Source organism: Anopheles funestus, chromosome X, assembly GCF_943734845.2.
Source record: "Anopheles funestus chromosome X, idAnoFuneDA-416_04, whole genome shotgun sequence".
In the NCBI taxonomy this organism is placed as follows: domain Eukaryota; kingdom Metazoa; phylum Arthropoda; class Insecta; order Diptera; family Culicidae; genus Anopheles; species Anopheles funestus.
The window spans coordinates 10,513,593-10,536,231 of NC_064597.1; the positions used below are offsets into that span (position 1 = coordinate 10,513,593).

Genomic DNA, 22,639 nt, shown 5'->3' on the forward strand with positions numbered 1-22,639 from the left:
AGCAATTGCCGTCCCGATAGCCTCGGCAACAGCAGCAGCAGCAGGGGTGGTCCACACATGTAGCTGTGAGAGTGTACCGTACGGCTGCCAGCTGCGGCAGTGTTATTTCTATATGTTTCTGTTTGCACGCTGCCTGCCTGGCGCAACGGAGTACGCCCAATCCGGTGGACATCCTCGCCGGTTCGGTGCATGTTGGAAAGCTCTGGGCAATATGGCGGACATGGTTAAAACAACGCGTGCAGATGCAACTATACAAAACCGGCCATTGTAGCAAAGTCGTCGCCAGGTCTCGACACTACCTGCACCCAGAGCAATATCTGCTCCACCTTCAGGTCGGTTCGTATCCATCTATTGTGGACACACACAGACATACAAACACACTCAATTGCTCGTGCTTGAACGGTGCAGAAGTGAATGCTCATTTTATGGATGAAGTTGTTTGTTTTTCTTACGCTGCGGATTGTTGTGGAGCGTTTTGTATCGCTTTTTTTTTGGTTTTGGTTGCTTTGTTATTCTTTGCTTCTCGATATCGATGTCGGTTGGAAGAAGAGAACTAGCAACAGAAGAGGGAGAGAGAGGGAGAAAACACAAAGACTCCACTAGTCGGCGACAACGCAACTAAAAGGCATGATTGCTCACTCCACACTCCGGTACTTCTCGCCTAGCTGTTGCTTCTGGGGCAGCACGGTTAAGAAAATATCCCGCAAGGCGTTGAACTTACCGGTGAAGTGTTCGCAAAAACTGCACAACCGCCCCCCCCCCCCCCCTTCTCTTTTTCACACCATCATTTAATTGCGTCTCGTAATACCCTCCCGCGTACCTAGACAAGGGAACCGTGTTTTGAAGGTTCGGCAAGCATTCGGTACATTCGGCGTTCGATACCGTAGAGTGCCCAAGTGACGGCACACTCGAGAAGTCAAGTAGTTTGTCTAAAAAAAAAAACGAAAAAAGAAGTCAAAGAAAAACAAAAATCTCAATTCTAAACGGCCGGCAGTGTTTGAGCCACTTGTTTTTCACCGCCCATTCCGCTTGGAATGGTGGAAAGGAGAAGAAAAAGAAAATCCCTCAAGTGATCTGCGCGAACTGTAATTTAACGTGCAAGTTGAAGGAGCCGGCATTGTGGTATGGCATTACAAGGAGCGCACGGCGGGGAGAAAGGCGTAGAATTGGAAGCCAACCAAACCACTTACTGTTTGCGGCGTAACCGATCGTTTTGAAGGTGGAGGTACGATTCGGTGACCATTCGTACTTTGTTGGAGATTTGTTTTTTTTTGGTCCAATATAAGCTGAACATAGTATCACGAGCATCATTTATGCTAATACTGTACGGATGAGCGGATGTCATAACACTGACAAAACACTTCAAATCGCCTAGATGACGTTTTGCAAAACAATCAATAAACGGTTTATAAGTAGCTGATACTTCAATGATGTGATTTTAAGCTCATGGCCGACATTTATCCTTAACAAAGATAATAACATTTGTTGAGGGATGTTAGAGCTATCTCTCTGATAGTATTATAAGTCCTCTGTAAAGGAGAAAGTCTGAAGTCTGAAGACTCTTTGATCTCTTACATGTTTTTGATCAAATTAATAGAGAAATCTTATGCTATTCTAGATCTCATTCTAAGAGTCTCCTAAGAGTCCTAGACTTAGGATTTGCTGGATTTCAATTCGAGACTAGTGAGACTGTTGAAGACCCTAGTGAGACTGTGAGATGAAGAGTTGTGAAGATAATTGATGTGTAGTCTTCTTCTAGACTGACCTAATTTTGCTGCTCCTGTACATACTACCGTTCATCACAAGACTAGATTGAGATGATCTTTTATTGCATGTAAAAACGACATCTCCCCCGAAAAATTGAGAGAAAAGGACTCAGGATATTACTCCCCAATTCTGTGAATTCTTCTTCTAGGATGACCCACTTTTGATGCTCCTGTACATCCTATTGTTTATCACAAGACTAGATTAAGATGATCTGGTCATTACATGTAAAGACGACATCTCCTCCAAAAAATGAAGAATTGAGAGCAGAGGACTCGGGATATTACTCCCCAACAATATATGGAATTCAACAGTTTCAGCATCTGGAACAGCTGCAAAATAAATTAGACATCAAAATTTCTTGAAGTGAGGTGTTCCTTCAAAATATTTTTCTGAATTACCTTTCGTAAAGAACAAACCTCAAGAAATGATTCTTCGACAACCAAGAGAACATCCACTGAGGAGGTAACACTCACTTCTATCTTTTAATCGCCATTCTAGTTTATCGTCTTCGTTCAGAATTAGAATTCTTCATTTTTCTAATTTGTTCATCTATAAATCTTTATTTCGTAAGTCCTTATATTTCTGTACTTTTATTCAAAATTGTTTAACTAACGAGTTTTTATATACACATGCCTCAATATACGAAAAGGCTTCTTTCGAACGCAAAAGGTACACAGTTCGGTAGAACGTTGTTTGCATGTACAAAACGTAAACCGAACGATGAAGGTCAAAACGGCCGCCATTGTGCCCGAGCCGTACGTGCATAACGATCAGTTTCAGTAATTACCGAAACAGTCCGACAAAACTGTGGAAACAACTTGAATCGAACCGTTGTGATTGGTTAAGCGCCCCAGCGCTCACTTACCTTCACTGTTTGCTTTAGAATGTTGTTGTTGTTTTTTTGTTTTCTTTCTCCACCTCTAGTTTCCAATTTGATCATATGCATCGCGCAGTAAAATGAGGTTTTTTTTCGAAAAAAAAACAAAAAACTCAGAGACAAATGTGTGTCCAATGGGCTGGGTGAGAAGCGTTCTTCTGACCGGCAGGTTAAAATATGTACAAACACTGTCAACGAAAACTGGGGTGTAATGGTTAAGTGGAGTGTATGGGTAAACAGAAAACAAGTCAGACTGACAAATATTAGCAACAAAGCTGAGAAAAACAATCATCAAGACGAAGGAGGAGGAAAGAGAAAAGAGAAAACGAAAGAAAATCTAACCGAGAGAACAACTGTGTAAATGAACGTGTGTTTGTGTACAGCAAAAGAAAAGATAAACAAACGCAGTAAAAAGACATGTTTCAAGCAAAATAGAAGAGAAAAACCATTTTATTATTTTAAGAAAAAAGGCCGTAAAGGAAGGTAAAGTGTTAAAAAGCGATTGAGATAAATTAATAAAGAAAACAAATGCAAAAAGGGCGTTAAATAGCACCAAAGGGTGATGGGTTTTGCGAGATCGCCACACATTTATCGAGCGAAACGAGCAAAACGATCGCCGACCGACACGATCAACAAACGGAAACGGTAGAGAAGGCAGAAGGAGCACGTAGAGCAAACAGTATGGTACAGTCCGGTACGCATGGGAGTGTGTGCACAAGTGCAAACAGTGTGTGCCGCCGTGTGGTCGAAATTGTTGGCTGAAACGTGGAAAGTGGATAGGAAGCTCTCCTTTTTCCTCCCTGCCCCTTAACTCCATTTCCATTAAGATATTACTGGCCGGCTTGCAATGTGGCCCCGAAACGTGCGTCCACAGCAGAGAAGTGCATCAGGTCAACATGGTGCACGGAGCGAAATAGCGAAACGATGACACGTCCACAGAACGGAGTGACGAAGGGCGAGAAGATTCAAATTAAATAATGAAAGCCGTAAATACTGTTTGCGCTAGTAATTGATATCTTTGCCTTTTGCACCTTCTGCGGACGGCCCAGTGCGCACCCTTCGCACACCCAGGGACGGAACGGATGAATCGTGTTCGATTGTGTTCCTGTTGCTCAGCAGCTTCAATGCGTTGCTGTTAATGGTGAAACAGTAGCTTAACACTGGTTGGTTACACAGATTAAAAGAAAAAGGTGCTTTTTTAATGATTATTAAGCTGCAGTAGATTTAGTTTACAACTTGGGGATTAGCGCCTCAGCTGATGGCTTATGGCGGTTCGTTTAACATGTTTGTGGGATCAGTTCATTGTTTTATTGAAGCTAAATTAATATTGATACTCTTCCAACAAAGATTTAATACTTCAGGAGTCCCTTGAATCACGCGTTGCATTTCTGATGAACTCAAAAGAACCCTAACTCCTCCACAATTTGATCCTAAGACAATTTCTTGGATTTTAAACGACGTTCAAGATTGGGTTGTCCGGTGTTATTCTAGTGACATGACTAACCAGAGTCCGATGACTCTAATTCTTTGTGTCTAATTCTTTGAGCCTAATTCTTTCCATGTCTGTGAGGCGTGGGTGTGAGTAGTACTCGATTCTAGTCCCAACGTTGGTCGTCTAGACCAGGGTCTCCAAACTTTTTGGATGGCGGGTCGCATTGAGTGGAATAACCACAGCTGAGGGCCAATCTTGGGATCTCTCGGAAGGCGTAGTTTGGAGATCCTTGGTCTAGACATTTGAGTATCAAGAGTATCCTCAAACTTTAGAAATGATCTGTTTTTTAGTCACCACCAAAACATGTATCTCTACATTCATGTTTTTGTGAACGCCCTTTCTCTTCTTGGCTTAACGACCTCTAAGGTCATGACCTCCGAGGTCACACCATCTATTTCTGACTTATTTGTACCGCGTAGCCGGATATTCCTTCCTATGGGAAGACGGTCCAGATGGGTTTTGAACCCCGGTCCTGTTGTGTTGAACCGGCACCATTTAACATATACACGAACTTGCCGCCCCAAAGGATTTCTTAGAATTCTTAGGTTCTAAAGAGTTCAATTCCTTGGAGTTAAAACAACGTTCAAGACTTGGTTCTCCGGTGTTATTCTAGTGGCATGACCAACCAGATTCCATGTCTCTCAAGCGTGGATGGGAGCAGTACTGGAACTTTTTTTAATTCAATGTAGTCTCAATATTGTTCGTCTAGATATGTGTACTTGAGTATCAAGAGTTTCTTCAAATTTTAGTATTTTTTTGTGTTTCAGTCAGCACCAAAACATCTCAATATCTAAGTTCTTGTCGGTCCTTACCTTTGACCCAAATTAGGTGAAATGTTGGAAAACTTCAAAAAAGACGACTTGAAACTACAGTAAAATAATATAATATCCTTTTATTCGAAAAACATATTATTTGTTTACATAAACAAAATAAATTCAAATCTTGGGGGTGTTTTTCTCCCATAAATAAAATCATTGAATGCAAATAAAAACATTTATTTTTAATCAAACCCGGTTTTCATCTTTCATTCAAATAACCAAAAACCTGCATCGAGAGCAATGCTTTTGAATAAATTAAATTTAAATTGTGTTTTTGTTATTTATAAACAAGAACGACCCGATCATGGTAACTGGATACAATCCTCAATACAAAAAAATATTTTTTCATCCAATATAAAATCATCGAAAAAATAGCATTCCCAAACAACAAAAAAACCCACAAATGTTGTTTTGTATCGAATTGAGTATGCACAAAGAATGGTACAACAACTCAGGGCGGGAAGGAAAAAAACAACCTTCCATTCCTTCATAAGCCCACCTGCATAAGCCGCTATCGACACCACTTCAATATACAATTCTCCTCCACAGTGGAGTTGGAATGCTTTTAAGCGTTGATTCGGGCAGCGAATGTTTGCGCAGCTCATTCGCACCATCACACCTCTCTTGTGGTGTGTGAGCTTTTTTTTGTTGATGGTGTACGTATTGGTGCGCCTTCACTGTTGCCCGTTAGCTCATCAACGCCCAGCATTTTATCGAGCGGTTTTTTTGGGGCGAGCGTGTTTCGAGCGCAAAACACTGACAGAAAGATGCTGCGAACAGCGTGGCCGGGGGGACTTACCGTTGAGCAGGCTCGCGTTTGGCTGCACGCCATATCGGGTACGGCATGCTGGAAATAGAAGCAAAGGAACCATAGTGAGTGAGTGTGGGCTTTGAAGGAAACAAAAAAATCAACTCAAACCGGAAACAGTGTAATGTAGCGTAAGGTGGTAATGTTTGCGAGGTGAGAAATGTTAATTTTCCTTTAATGTGCCAATGGTTGTTAGCACACGGGTGGAAAAAAAATAAAAAAGGAAAAACGGTTGCCTCCGCCGATCACTATCTGCAAAGCTGTCTTAACTTTATTCATTTTAATTCAATTTCAAAACCTTACTGGGTCATCAGCTACCGCAGGATGAATTGCAAAGCCTTCAAATACATAACCTCAAAAGTACAAACAAAAAAATCGCTGATACAAAATCGGTGCCGCTTTTTTTCTTCATCGGCTATTTGCTGTTTGAAATCATCTCAAAGAAAATGCGATTTCCATCACACGCAGTTTCACCATTTTGGAAATGGGAGAAGGGGGTGGGGAGCCGAAGGGATGTAAAAATGTAAATAAAATCAGCTTCCTCGCACGGGTGTGTGTTTGTACGCGCGAGTGTAGATGGAGTGATTTCAATTTTCCGAAGAGAGAAGAAAAAAAAACCGAATGTTGCTGCTGTTGATGATGTTTATCTTGCGGTTGTCGTTTGTTTCCCCCTTTTCCGTTTGGGGCACCGGCTGTGAGCTGGAGGGTGGTGGTAGTGGTGAAAAACTAATTTACACTTCAGGCAATAGAAATTTTCTTTCTGGAATCGATTTACTTAAACCATTGCAAAAACAGGGCCCGGAAGATTTTGGAATCGTAATACGAATTTCGATTTGCTCTCTGCTTCAAGCTGGAGCATTGCTACGAAAACGGGAACGCAAATATTGTGTTATAAACATCGTTTATCCTTAAGAAGAAGGTTTGAAATCTTTTTATTTATTTTTGAAATAAGTAGAAATTACGTTTGAATTGAAATATTTTTGTAATGATTTTAATTTTATTATATTTGACGTCCAAATTAAGCTAAAATGCGTATAATAATCAATTCGTATTGAATAAAATAGTTAATAATAATTTTCAACTATTAAAGAGAAACTAATAAACATCCAAACGGGTTGTTTATATCCTTAAATTAGAGATTACGTAGAAAAAAAAAATCATATAAAAGAAATTTTCCTTTTTCTTTTGTTGCATCATGTGACGTTTTTCTTACGTCAAGAGATCTGAGAATTTTTGGATTTTCTTGAAACTATTTATCAGTAGCAAAATGGACACTGCTGACGACAGTCTGGATGGGATTTGAGACTCGATCCTGTCGTGTAAAAATCGACGCCTCTATTAACTACACCAGTGAGATTATCTTGTAAATTTAAGTATTTATACAAATTTTTTTATAATTATTTTTAAGCTGTAGGCTCTGTTAATGAAGGAAAAATTGGAGTTTTTTAACACTAGAACTACCGGACCAGTAATTGTGACTGAAACGCTTCATTTTAATCACATTATTTTTTTGGATTTAAACAATCCGAAAGGGGTTGAAACATGAATTTTACATGTATAGTCTATAAAACGATCTCCAATAAACAATAAAAAATACTCCAACTCTTCCAAATTGTTTAAAAATTAACCAAGAATGAAAAACGCTTAAAACGCTTGGTAGTTCTAGTGTTAAGTTTCTTCTGCTCTACATTGCATTTCTATTGCATTTGAATTTTTCTTAATATTTAATCCATTTTTGCTTCTTAATCATATTATGGTTTGTTATACAAGTAAAAAAGTAATTTTCAATAGTTAAAAAAATTCCAGTTCTACTTTCACACAGTCTAGTTCAACATGGAAAAAATCTAGAAATAGCGCCTCCTCTCTCGAAAACCCCTGTAATGAAGCGTTCTGTACGAAATTTTTGAGCCTATTAGAAACTCATTACTTCCTTTCGCGACAAGAAAAGTTTACTGTTTTCTGCCGCCAATTAGCAAACTCAACAGCCCCACGATCGAGCGTTGGCCATTAGTGGGGCGCAAAGTTTTTCCCTTCGGCCCACACAGAAACGCTAAGTGTGGTTCCCCTTTTGCCCATCTGTCATACGAGTTGGTTGGGTACCATTTGCTTGATAGCGAGTTGTATTTTGAGGGGGGGTTTTTCTTGTGGGTTGAAAATAGTTAAGGGGTTTTAAAACTTTTGCCTAGATCGAATTTATTTCCTGATGAATGGCGCTTGGCACACTGTGTTCGGCACGCAAATCGACACATCAAACCATATCTCCCTCGCTTCAGATTTTGGTGTTGGATTCAAAAATCTCGGCTCACCTAAGAACTTTCCTTTTTCTGAAACGTTCCTTTAAATGCTGCCTTACCCCTGGCGAGGGTTGCATTAGCGCAGCACTTTATTTTAATCGATCCTCGCAACATCTTTGACGACACGGCTGGCAGCACTAGGAACGTCGCCCGAAATACAAACACTTCGCAACACTCACAATCGATAAGCCCTTGAATGGTGGCCCTGGGATTATGGCGCTACCGTGGATCGGCAGGTGGGCCACCATGTACGGCGAAAGCTCGGTCCCAAGGTCCTTGCCCTTTTGCCGGATACCCTGCCACGGCTAACGAGGGTAATTCTCAAGGGTGGCTGATGATGGGCGATGATGATGATGATGATGATGATGGTGGCAACATCTTGTTTGTTCCCGGGATTCGAAGCAGCAGCTGCAGTTGCTGGAGCGTTTAACTCAAGTGTGTCGGCGGGTTGCCACGTCGACGGGTGAGGGGGGAGGGGGTGGTTGTGGGGAGAAAATTGGTGAAAAATCAGTCGAGAAAACTCGTTTAGCCGATGGCAAAGTTGACTGACCGGGGGAGTTAAGGCAAGTTCAAAAACTCGCCGAACAAGAATTCCGAAAATCCACCCCCTTCTCCTCCTCCCCTCCTCCATCTCTTCCATTTGTGATTTTTTTGTTGTTGTTGTTGGCCTCTTAAATCCCAATTCAGCTTTTTTGGGGAGAGGGGGGGGGGGGGGTTTTCTTTTCGCATTTAGTGTTCCGATTTTTTTTCTTCTTTTCACCGGTTCATTTCCATTTCACAGCGCACCGATAGCGCTTCTCGGTAAGAAGCAATGACAACCCGTTGAGTGCACGTGCACGGGTGTTGGGTTGGAGGAAGTAGAAGCCCCGATATGAAACTGTGAAGTGAACATCCTTGCCAGGCGGGCAGGCGAAAATAAATTTTCGTACAAGCTGCCACACCAAGCAGCAGACCGACCATCCCGGGTGATTTGTTTTCGCTCCCTACCGGTTGGTGTAGTTGAGCGAACTTTTTCATTTTTCTCTCTATTTTTGTCTTTCTTCTGGTGCATTTTTTTTCTTCAAACTCCACACAAAACACGAGACCAAAAAAAAGGAGTTATACAGGGATTATCGATTACCCGTTCGTTGCTTTACCGGCAGTACAAAGTCAAATATGATGCTCGACATGCGAATGAAAGCGTTAATGCAACACCCGCGGTGCATATATTCGCTTAACGAAGTCGTGTTGGTTGATAATGGAGGCGCCCAGTACCGCGTGAATTACAAAGTACTGGGCGTCTCCATCGGTTGCTAAAAATTAAAATTTTAATTATCGCTCTCAATATTATCATTTTTTTTTTCAAAATAAAGTTTTACTTTCTTTAAAGCACAGGTTTTAATAATTTAAAAGCTTTAAAGGTATATTGCTAAACGATAAAAATGGAAAAAATGACACTCGGTGTAAGCTGTTGCATGGTGCAGAGCTTACGTACGTGCTTCACACTAATCCACAGACACTAAAATGCCAGTTACAAGTGCAGCAGGCTAAATCTGCGGACCGCATTCATTCCCTTTGTACGGGCCGATACCGCAATCCTTCCGTGGTGAAATGTGTCGTGTGTCGATAACTCATGCCACAGCACGGTTACAAGGAACAAGTGCAACACCACGAGGAAAAAAGCATGAAAATCAGCTACTGGATAGCTAAATGCCGCAGCGTAAAACGTTTAGGAAAAATGTGCAAAACAAACAGAGAGAAATAAAAACGAAACGACAGTACCAACCGTCCATGCGGGAAGGAATTTACGATGCGGTGCATAAACATAAAGGATACGGAACCGTGACGCTCACTTGATACGGTGTGGCAATCGGTTTTTGGGTAGCTTTCCTGTCCGTAAAAGGCAATGGATAAATTTAAATGTTTTTTTTTCTTTGTAAAACATTTTTTGTTTTTTTTTTGCGGGCCCTAGAAAACGTTCTAAAAAGCTCGTACACGTATGAACACATACCTAAGGGAAGCGTAACACGGCAGTGGAATACCGTCACGAGTGGACCACAAAATCGCGGTTGGTTTGATAGTAAATGAAACAAACAAAACAAAGAAAAAAAGCCAAAGAAACGTATGAAAGGTGCGGGAAAAATCGTTCATCTTTCTGGGAAATGGAAGGATATGCGCCAAAAAAAAATGGATAAAGTCGCCTTTTTCTACTAAGCGGCCATGTAAAAGTTTTGCCCATGAAGGTGGTGCGGACTATATGCGTGTACGGAGTTGAAAATCACAATGGAACAATTGCACACTGTAACGCGTTACAAAACGCGAACGGGGGAAAAAGTGTAACAAAAAGGGCTTTTCTTCGTTTTCGGTTCGAAATGGTTGCCGTTGTAACGTGTTGGTGGTGAACAAAAAAACACACACACACAATTGTGAGGGGGGGGGGGGGGGGGGGGAACGCATATACGCACAACCCAACCGATCACGAGTGCAACTCTCACTCAACAAAAAAACCCCAGCAGAACGTGTAAACGGTTTTAGCTTTTCATGCAACGTTGGTCGACCATCATCATCACCCGGTCATTGTTGCCTTGTGCCGGCACAGCCGTAAATCCTGTGAAGAAAAGTTACCACCTTTCTACGTGGCATACAGGTTTTTAGTAACGGTAACGCAACGGCCCAATGATCCATGCCAGGCACATCCCCGTCGGCAGAGGTCAGTACAGAAGCGCGTGAAAAACGGATGATGATTTCCATTGCCAGATGTGCGAGACCGAAAGGGGTTTTTCCAACGGATTGGTTTTTTGTGTGTGATATTTTGTTTCATTTTTTCTTCCTCCTCTTTTTCCATACCTTTTACCACGACCGTGGGCTTATGCAAATGTTTCTGCAAAATGGGATCAATTGCAAAACGGGAGCAAAGTGTAAGTTGTGCTCTTTGTGTTCTTGTGCTTACCACGACCTATATTTGGCAAAGTGAAAGGAAATGAAAAAAAAAACCGTGGCACTTCACTGCAAAGAATGCAAAGAAAAATGAAGGATGATGGTGCTGTTGTGTCACGAAAGGATTATAAATTTATTCATTCGTATGTTGAACAGTATACTGAACGGTAATAAATATCTTTCGTTTGTATTATTTAGACGTTAAGCGTTTTTTTATAATTTTAACATTTTCTATACTTTCTAGAGCCTCTGTGTTAGTTTCACTATACAAGACTCTCGTAAGTACTACAATTATTTTAATTATTCCATCTTCGACATCTTCAAATCCTATTTCGTTTAACATTCCCTCTCCTCCGAGGCATGGATTTGTGCTGACTAAAAAACAGATCAATACTTAAGCCTGAGGATACCCTTGATACTCAAATACACATGTCTAGACGACCACGACCAAAGAGATTCTAGAACTCACATCCACACCTCAAAAGCATGGACTCTCTTCAGCTGATAGAACTAATTAGATTCATCGGACTCTGGTTGGTCATGTCACTAGAATAACACCGGACAACCCAGTCTTGAACGTTGTTTTAACTCCAAGGAATTGGAGAATTTAGAACCTCAGAATTCTAAGAAAACTTTTGGTGTATTTGATAAACGGCGACGGTTCCACACGACCAGACTGGGTATCAAATACAATCTGGACCGTCTCCCCGTAACAAGGACTATCCAGCTATCGCGGTAGAATTAAGTCTAGTAAGTCAGAAATAGCCGGCGTGATCTCAGGGGTCGTGAGCTTAGAGGTCGTTTAGCCAAGAAGAGAGAGGGCTGACTAAAAAAACAGATCATTTATAAAGTTTGAGGATACTCCTGATACTTAAATACACATGTCTAGAAATACACATCACAGAGACATAGAGTCTTAGCAGATGACAAAACGAATTAGACTCATCGGACTCTGGTTGGATGACCATGTCATTAGATTAAAACAGGACAACCAAGCCTTCAACGCTGTTTGAAATCCAAGGATTTGGAGCCTATAGAACCTAGGAGTTGTAAGAAAACCTTTGGGGGCGGCGTAACTTCTTCCTTTAGATTTCCAGACGACATATACATTTCCAGAGTGTTCAAAAGTTTCGTTTGAATATCCCCAACATGATCCAAAGTTGATATGGAGTTCTTTTGTCCAATTTTTTGGACTAGCACAAGGTGCTTAGCTCGCTTCGCTCGCCAGAGCCAATGCATGCTCTGTTAGCCTCATATATAGCAACGAATTTCAGAGACTTCCTTGGATTCAGAGGTCTTGGATAATTCCCGTCAAACTGAGGTGGTGTTACCGAACAACTTCGCTAACCGAGTTTCTCCACATCCAAGTTCTATAAACTGTCAAGATAACGCAACTAGGTGGCATAACCATTTTGAGCCTTTTTCACACGATACACCCATCTAGATTTTAGCGGTTTGGTCGACATTGGATGCTTCACTTCCATATCTGGTTGGAGCCTCAACAACTTCCATCCATAATTCACGAACGCTACGATCAGTTGTAGCAATATAAGTACACGAGAGTTCTGATAAAATGACCGGATGTTGCACTAAAGCCAGTAGTATAATCCTGGAACTTCTCTGCAAACCTGGCGTACACGTTCGCTGTGCCTTGAGGATTACTTCTCACTGCATCTTTGTTCTAGATCTTGCACGTCAGCTGCTTCTAGACGCACCATTGCCGAAATGTCGAAGAATTCTTTACTCCTCCAGAATCCGATCCGTTTGCAAATTATCTTGCTCTTTTTCGATAACAAACTTTCACAATACCTAATGTCCTGGCTTTTTCTAAAACAAGTTTATGAAAGAAAAATTTGAAGCACTTCTTTTAACTTCATTTAACTTTCTGTAACTATCAACTATCGAATGAAATAAAAACCATTTTTTTACTGCGTCTGAGGACTCTCTCCCTCTGTACTTGAAGTAAATGTTTTGTTTGTTTGTTCACTGACCAACTACAAAGTGTGGAAAGGAATAATGTCCGCATCATCCTGCACACCGGTCCCGGCTGGCTGAAGTACTTTCCGCACTTGTTTCATCGCCTTTTTCGTGGCACTGATTTTCATCTCAATTCACCTTCCTTCCCTTTCCCCTCCCCCCAAATCCTACTGTTGCACAAAAACCCGTAACCAAGTCGAATGGTCTCCAAGGGCCTTGTGGCCATAAATAAATAAAAACCTCCAAAAACCAAACCATCCGAAGGACACGTAGAAGAATTGGTTGCATGGCAAAGGACAACGTTGGTGGAGAGGAAGCTGGAAGAAGGGAAGGAGCCGAGGAGGGGAAGAGAAGAAAAGAAGCTTATATTTTATTCATGTTGATGTGTTGCTGAAAAACAGTTTCATTTTCAGCGCATCTTCCGGGTTCTCTTTTTCTTATCATTCTCCCGCTACCCGTGATGATGACGTCTGGACAGGTGAGCTACTAGGAAGCGGTGACTTAGCAAAAGGGGAGGAAAGGGAAAAAGGATGTAAGCGAAAATCGCTTTTCGGAAAGTGTGCGACTAAGTTGTGTGCGGGATTGTTTACATCAAAGCACGGTACCATTCCGTGTAAGGCAATAAAAAGCGGCATTCGGGTAATTTTGGAGTACCTGGAGCACATGGAGTCGGAACCGGTGGGGGTCCACGAGTGTCGATGAGTTCTTGTAATGCTTCGTGCAATGGTGATAATGGTCGACGAAGTGGACTTTTTTTTGGTCAACTTGATGGTTGTATTAGATTGCTCAAAGAAGGAAAAAAAGACATATTCTGACATTCTTGTCAGCTTTAGACGTACTGGGCATGAAGATATTGAGGAATTTACAAAGAGAACTGTACATATAGAGAATAAAACAAAGTTTAGTAGTTCTCAAAATAATTAATATTATTTGCTACAGTTTGTCCTCTAATTGCAACGTAATAAACTCGTTAAGTTCTAGTGAGTGTAAATCTTTTGAAAAGGGTCATTCATATGAATCTTCGGTGGAGAGTCATTCATATGAATCTTCTGTGAACCAATCTGTGAGGGTTATTTAGTCTATGGGGATTCATGATTCTACGAGGATCCATGAATCTAAGAGAACTCATGACTCTAGGAGGACTCATGAATCTTCCGAATAGCAATTCTTCTCATCTGTCAAGTGGAAACTAGTGTTTTGCTTATTGAATCTTTTGAAAAGAGTCATTCATATGAATCAAAGATTCAGTGAAGAGTCATTCAAATCATGAGTCGACTCCTAAAACGATTATCAATTTTCATAAATTTAAATGAATTCTCAAAGTCTCATGAATCCTTAATGAGTCGCTGTCAACAAACTTATATTAAAATGGCTGAGCGATGGTGGGGGTGGGTGTGGATTTATTCCAAATGTGCTGACTCTAAGGACTCATGATTCAATGAGGCTTCTATTAATTTATTTACTCTATATGGTGTTGTGCTTATTGAATCTTTTTTAAAAATTCATACGAATCTTCAGCGAAGAGTCATTCAAATCATAAGCCGACTCCCAAAATATTAATAAATTATCATAAATTCAAATGAGATTCATGAATCCTTAATGATTCTCGACCAACAACTTTTCAAAGGTGCTACCCGATGAGTGGAGGAATTACCACATAAATCATCGGGGCTGTCCCGAAACTCTGAGGATTCATTATTCAATGAGGATTCCTGAATCTTCAAAATAGAGATTCAGAGTCATTCATTCAGTTCAAAGATTCATTGAGATTCATGAATCTGAATCAGATTCACCCAACACTACTTCTAGTAAATCTTATCGTATGTTGCACTCTGGTCGCATCCACAGTAAACTGAAACACTTTCATCAGCATCATCTCCGGTTTTGCCGCTAAAATCATTATTGTTCGTGTTCCAATTTTATTTGTGCTCAACTTGTTTTTTTCTTACGTGAAACCAAAACATCTACTCTCTAACATCTCACGTACCTTTCGCTGTTGCTGTTGCGGCACCAATTTATCATGCACAACGCAGTGCTGCCGTAATCATTTTCGCGCATTTTCAAACGTCGGCACGAAAACAAAAAAGAAAGAGAAAGTAAAACCTAACAACGTTTGCACAGAACAAAAGGCGATAGCGGGCAAGGGAAAACCCGTAAGAAAACACCCCCCTTATTCCGGGGGAAAAAATGGAGACCTGATAAGAAGTTTCTGCCAACCGTTCCATTGTTTCAACGAATGGGCGTGAATGCGTATTGGAGCGCATCGGATGGAAATGAGTGCTAAAGTTGGCTGGCCGCGTTTTCGTTGTTTGTTTCCTTTATCCTTTTTTTTTCTTTGCTTTTTTCCGTGTTCTGTTGAGTAAGTTTTCCCGAGCTAAAACCAGAAGGGGAGAGTGGTTGATATATAGAAAAAGAAAACAAAACAAAGAACGCATTATTTTCGGGTGGCGAACGTGCCAAAATACTTTCAGCCGCCGTTCGGTGCCCCCGGTGAAAAACAAAAACCGGACGCACTAACAGGCAGGTTCCACTGCGTAAGAATGTATCTCTTCCGAGCAGCAGCAAACGAATCTGGTGCGGTGATCTGGGTTCTAATTTTCTTTTTTTTTTGCTTTCCACCCGAATGGCCGTCGGCCAAACATACCGTCGGTGGTTCCTCGAGCGGAAAACGCTTCAGTATGGGCGGGAAATCCAAAGCAAAAAAAAATTGGATGAATAATCGAAAGTACATCCCCGTACGTTGTACGGGGGGCCCGGTTTGCGTACCGTCCTGCGGTTTTATTCTTTCAGCCCCGGGAAATTAGCTTCGATGCTGGAAAATGCTTCGTTGCAGAAAAAGGTTGGCGTGTTGGGTGGGTGGGATAGATGGTCCATGTCAATCAAGGAGTTCGGTTCCGGACGCGAGCGGAATACGAAATCAGTGCTGAACGTTGGTGCCTGAACATCAGAAGCCAGACCGGAATGGTTGTGTTGCACACGGCAAGCAAAAGATGATTGTTCCGACCAATCTTACTTTCTTTTCCCCCCCGTTCTCCGCCTCAACTCCATCAGGCGCCAGATAGGACCTTTTTGTGATAACTGCTTATAGTGCGCCTAACAGTACACAAACTTTCAGTTGTCGACTTAGAAAGAAATATTCTCTCAAACCTCACCATCATCAGGGTTCTTTGTTGTAATTAACAATACAAAAAAAAAACAACAGAAAAATATACAGACAGGAAGAGGAAAGAAAACCTGGTTCCCAAAATGTCACAAATTCGCAACGGAGGGTGCTGAGAAACATCCCGTACGGTAAAAAAGAAAGATAGACATGATTAGTGCTAAAGATCCCCGGTCGTAATCACATTCTCCGATGAAATATTCAAACCACATTCAGTCGCTTTTTCTGGGGGGTTAATATGCATATAAATTAGATTATGGATTCTCCAGATCGGAAATACCGGTACATACCCGGTGACTGGTGCCGTGACCAGGATTAAGGTTGACAGTAAGGCACGTGCACGTGACCGAGTGTGCGAGGAAATGTCTTTTAAGAATTTTTGGGTAAACCATTTCCGCAGCAGAGGATAACCCCGTTTTGCGGGGGTAAAAAAGATAAATCTTAAAAAGGGGATAGTTAGGGTGAAGAAAGTTTTCCCCATGTGGATCGAAAACGGCAGGAAATGAAAGGGTCGTGAAAAAGCGAATTTTGATTTGGAACATCTATCAAACTTGGTGTGGAAATAACATTGGTTTTTTTGGGTGGTTTCTAGATGTGTGAGTCATATGCGACTGGTGAGTGAAACATTTTCCACCACGAGTGTGAGTTTTCCCTACGGATCGGCCAGCTGCCAAAAAAGGGGGGTGGGAAGATGGAGCAAAAACTTTATCCCCAAAAGCGTCCAACATTAGACACATTCCCCAAGGTTTGGGGAGTACTCGGGAATTTCCACAGGAAAGGATGAGTTACGGGGGAATGGTAGTTTCTGATCATAAATCTGACCGGAAACGTGTGTCCTTTTATATACCACCACCCCCCCTTTTGTTCATCTTGCTATTTTCTCTCACCCTTCTGGGAAATTATCTTCAGGATACGGGTTTTGGAGAATTGTTTGAAAGCATTCCAATTGTACCAGTACATTCCAAAAATCTTACACATGCTATCTTCGATCGGATTGTTGGTTTCATCCTCGTTTTCCACCTTCTCTCTTCCTCTCCTCCCCCTCTTCCCCCTCCACTACAAAAGGTTGCACACAGGAAGGGTTTTGCTAATTAATTAGATTAATTATTCACTTCTGTAAACACAACACCCATGAAATCGGTGTAAAATTTGTTCGATTTACGCCTCACCGATCCCGGGACGCTGCTGGATGGAAGTTTTGCTGCACGGTGCTACGGCATCAATAACGGTGCAGCAGCATCAACCACCCACCCACCCCCTCTATATGTTGTACATATCTGTGTTTCAGATGTATCCTTGCCACGTGCTGGAACACCCCGGGAATGGGTGGGAAATCGAAAAAGGGGGAGTAAGCGAGGTGTAATTTAATTATGTTGCCTATTGTGTGAGCCTTTACCTACGTGAGTATGTGTCGAGCCCTTACTGTATGTGTGCTTCATTATCCTGGCCGATCCGAGTTTTGCCGGCGCGCCAATGCAGCTTCAAGTTATTTATGACGGTAAGGAAATATTTCTGGGAAAGGTTTACAATTTGAGGAGTGGGTTGGAGGGGTAGGAAAGGAAGGGGGATAAGAGTGTTGGTGGTACCAGTAACATGGTACCGCACCCTCACAACTGTCACAGTTGCAGCGTTTGTTAAGTGAGCAAAAATCTCGATAAAGCGAACACGAACTTATCTCACCGTCTATCTCGTTCTGACACGATCGGCGCTTTCCCATTACCGTGGTAGAAGGGGGGCAAGCTTAGTAACACCATCATCTCTGGTTGGGCGATGAAATCTCTAACACCCACTCTGATTACTGCCTGAGATTCAAGGTTGAGTTTAAGGCATTCCCCACATCGCCGTGAAGAGTTGCTCCAGGAGAGAGAGAGAGAAAGAAAGAGAGAGACAGAGTGGTAACGACAGGGCTAAACACCTGAGCCGAGACGAATCTAATGCTACTGGCCTACGGACTGGCCGAGTGTGGAATTCACATCATACCACCTCCTCAAAAGACCAGCAACCAGGAATTTAAGTCAAACCTTAAGCAATGCCAAATTTGCTGCATGTAACATGTACGAAGGGGCTAATTGATACTTAAAGGGGAGCTGGTACATGCTGGTTGGGCTTTTTGTAATGGAGTCTCAGGTCGGCATTCCGATTGCTTTTCATATAATATGCCAATTAATTAAAACAACTTTCAAGCTGTTGCTAGAAATTGCAATGGCGTTCTTGAGGGAGTTGGCATTCCTTGAGGTATTTTGAGAAGTTCTTTGCAATCTCTTCCTGAGAACTTCATACAAATAATGGATGCATAAATGAATTTCTCAAAAACCTCAAGAATTGAAGTGGAGCAGCTAAATGCTGTCTAACGTAAACTTTCTCTCACATTGGTCTAGCAACGGGTAGACGAAAGGCTATCAGAAGATCAGATCTAGAATCGTGACGTTGCGGTAGAAACGTACAGAGAGAATCGATCGAATCGGAAGCATGACCGGAAGTCGTAGGTTAATCATCACCTTCGCCCGATAGAGGTCGTCCGGGTTTGTTGTACGTTCGTGAATAGAGGACACGGTTTGGTGCTAGAGCGCTAGAAATACTTTCACTTTCTTGAGATATTGCTACTATTTGACAGACTTCGCGAGTTGGGAGTTACTGTCTATAGAAGACGAGGTTCTAAGGTTTTTGAAGATGTCTAAAGGAAGATATCTGGAATACGTTCTCACCTACACCATACATTTCCGAAAGAATTGTTCCAATTCCAATTCTTCAATATTGGGAAAAAAATACACCAAACAATACCAATTTCGCCAATTAAGTTCCTCCGATAGCTTCACACTGTACATCTCAGCCGGAAGAGATCACCAGCAGAAGGAACTCCAATTGCACGTCAAACGCCTCTCAAACGATCAAACTGCTGCCGGTCGTCCATCACATACACACACACACATACTAGTGTCGGGGGTGTGGGAAACAAGCGGGGTGGCACCGAATGATAGAAGCGTTCCGCCAGCCAGTAACTTAAGCTGACGGCATGTCTCGCGCCATACGGTAAGAAAAATGGCGTCGGCATTTTGACAGCTCAAAGCGTGGAAATAAAAATAAAAACAAGATATACGAAGCGACCGGAAAATGTATTATTCCACTGGTTCCCCGCTTTACCAACCATTTGCCTGATCATAGAGAGACCTGGCTGGTTGCTTCACCCGCCGTGGCCCCCTCGTGGGTCTCTGTAAGCGGAGACCTAATCACAAAACGAAACTGAAGCGCCTATTTCGAACGTCTAAGTGTAGCGTTTTGAATGAGACGTTTCTCATTCGGTTAGGGGGGGGGGGGGGGGGGTTGTGTTTCGTCTCGGTGTTATTTCTTTTTCTTCTCTCTCCTTCGTCTCTTGCTGCTGTTCTGATTCCTTCATTGAATTCGTTGCGCTGGCACCGTAGCGATTGAGCATTTGTACGCCTCCACCATACGAATAGCCCCGAGAGTCTTCGCCGTTCAGTATACATTTCGTTTTTTTTTCGTATATTTTTCGTTTTGGTGTGCGCTTGGTTTTTTTTTTGGTCTTCTTTTTGGCAGCATTGGGTCCGGGCGCTGGCAGTTTAGCCGCTAAATTATTACGCTCATTTCTATAATGAAGCTATCGCTTCCCATTAGCTCAATTGAATACGTAATAAATTCTGCTACTATTTCTTCCCTCCCTCCAACACAAAATCTCCATCCCTTGGCTTTAGCAATCGAAGCAATCAGGGAAAAACGGGAAGAGTCATTTTCAAGAGAAAGAAACAAAAAAAAATACATAAAACAAAGCGAGAGAGAAGCAGGGAGAATGGAGGGCAGAAGAATGGAATAAAATTCGAATTCATAGCAACCGAAAAATTGCGAGTTATTTTTTCATCAAATGTCCTCCGGGTATTCATAATCATCTCGTCGCCTCTTTCGCTTTTCCTTTCATGAAGTTCGGTTTCTTTTGTTTATATACGAATCGCCATCCTCGTAGTAGACGCGTTCGGTAGTAGGCAACGATTTACTCCACAGCTCAATATAGGGGATCTCCACCTTCTCCTCCGTCGACAGTAAACCGAGGCAATCGGTGAGTCGTTAAAAGATGTCGTTAAATCAATCCATAAACATATCCATAAACATTCATCCGCTGTATAATTATGCAATTTATTAACGTTTGCCCAATGGTTGGATAATATTGAACAGCAGCTACACAACAACAAAACACGATCACTTTTTACTAGCTGTCAAAGTTGTGCTTCTCAAAAAACCCCTGCACCTGACACATGAGACTGGGTAGTAGGTCCCCGGGTAGATAGATATTCCTCTCGAAAGGTGCGTGCTTACGAAGAGACACTAACTGCCGCTTAGGGAAGCGTCATGGAATGCAAGTCATCAAAGTTTTGGTGGAAGAATTTCATTCTACATTTCGTAAGTCCCCGCCTTTTGGGGACAGATCGACCAAATCCCGCCAAAAAAAAAAAAACGATCGTATATGTCAGGTCGCTCCAACACGATAGCCAACTGTCAAATAAGTCTTCCCAAATGTGGAAGTTAAGCCGCACGGTTTCTTTGACCCGGCAATTACTCACTGCGGTGTGTGATCGAGCGTGAAACGATGTACGGTGTCAGGGGACGGGATCGGGTCTGTTTGCTCCGATCGTGGACAGAAATAAAGATTAATGGTAGCCAAGTGAAAGTCATCATCGTCATCGTCACGTCGTGAATTTTGGACATTTTTTTTTCTCTTCTTTCGAGAGCACCATCATAATAGAAATGGAACGAATAGACCACAGATCTCGGGAGCATGTGTAAAAGCGTTTCGTTCCAAAAAAACCTGTACGTGATCATCTCCAAACAAAGCTGTCCGATTTTCGGGGGGTTTTTTGTTTCTAAATCGGAAGCACGTCCAGAATGGTTTCATATCTTCACCCACTTATCTGTTTAGAATCACATCCGCCACATACCATCACGTACGGCCATCTCAATGGTATGTAGTGTGAAGCTAATAATTCCCAGCGAGGTGGATCGGGTTCCTCTTGCTTCAATTGACATTTTCCAGCACGCACACAACATATGCGGCCCAACCCCCATTCAAGGAGTTCTGAGCAATGTTTCCGGATGCTGATGGGTGGGATGAGTTGACAGCGAAATTAGAAAATTGTTTCTCCACCACTTTGTCGAACGAATTGGTCCGATGTTCTGGTTAATGCCCACGCAACTCTCGGTTCTCTGTTTTTCCTTGAGTCCGTATGACATGGTAGAATATAATAGCAAAACCCGCGTGTTGTTTGGATCTTGGAGAAATGTGTTTTAAACAGAATAACAACAGCATGAAAAAGCACTGGACTCAGTGGCTGGGCCCGAGGTGAGAAGAGTCAATAGAGCAGGTTGTTTGGAAAACCGCTACGGTTCAGGAGATCTTGCGTGACTTTAACACTCCCGGGCACGAGTGACTCCGACGCAGAACGTTGGAGACGCTAATTGGAGAACCAAATAGTTCGGTATTCGAACAGAATATTATTGCCTGGATGCATCACCTGGTTCGGGGTCGTTCGCCGATGGTGGTCTATTAAGATCTTGAGGTTTTTTTCGGTTTTTTCTTAGGGTAATATGTATTGGAATTATATTTACACACATCTGAGAGATGATTCGAGTTGTTTCAGATAGAAATTCTGATTTCTTGAAGTTTTGAAATTTTGAAGAAATTCTGATTTCTTGAAGTTTTGAAATTTTTAAGAAATTCTGATTTCTTGAAGTTTTGAAATTCTGAAGAAATCCTGATTTCTTGAAGTTTTGAAATTCTGAAAAAATTTGGATTTCTTGAAGTTTTGAAATTCTGAAGAAATTCAGATTTCTTGAAGTTTTGAAATTCTGAAGAAATTTTGATTTCTTGTAGTTTTGAAATTCTGAAGAAATTCTGATTTCTTGAAGTTTTGAAATTCTGAAGAAATTCTTGATTTTTGAGTCTTAGACAACGACTTTGAAGTTGATGTCTCATCTTCATCGTACTTTAGACGAAAACCAATTTGCCAACGCAAACGATTGTACCATTCCAACTACACTTAGTCACCTCGTTCCGATGCGTAATTAGCATTTTGTTCTCCTCCCTTCTGCTAAAAGCATTTCGCACTCTTATTCGCCTATCGGGGTTTTTGTCCCCGCGTGTGGTGTTTTTTTTGTCTTCTGTTTTGTTTGCATTTGTTAATTTCATGTTGTCCGATTCCTAGAGGGGCGTGGTTGTACGGTTTAAGTGCGTACCCAAAGGGGGTGTTTACCATTTTACACAAATTTAACATTCGCACCGGTTTGCGCTGTGTGGTACATGTCGCGCTGTCTGTGCCGGGTCCGATCGTATCCCATGGCATGCGCATGACTCAAACGCTTGACGAAATAACTTGCGAGTGCGATTATTTGCGCTGAAGCAATAGCGGTACGTGCTTAAAATAAATCTTGAACCTCGTGTTCGGATTTGGTGAAGCACGGTAAGATGATTAAACAGGTTGAAAATTATATTTAACACTAGAACTACCGGAGCAGTCATTTTCATT

The 22,639-nt window shown here is 41.9% G+C and overlaps 1 protein-coding gene and 1 long non-coding RNA gene across 2 annotated transcripts in view; one reads left to right on the forward strand and one right to left on the reverse strand.

The window, feature by feature from the left end:
• LOC125763514 (uncharacterized) overlaps nt 1–22,639 on the forward strand; it is a 185,685-nt gene that overhangs the window by 69,640 nt on the left and 93,406 nt on the right. The window lies entirely within an intron of this gene.
• Nucleotides 1–22,639, reverse strand: part of LOC125763436 (transmembrane protein fend-like) — a 64,136-nt gene that overhangs the window by 26,252 nt on the left and 15,245 nt on the right. Inside the window, exon 3 of the mRNA XM_049426646.1 lies at nt 5,754–5,801. Within this exon, the coding sequence (XP_049282603.1) occupies nt 5,754–5,801 (48 nt within the window). The remainder of the gene's footprint in view (nt 1–5,753; nt 5,802–22,639) is intronic.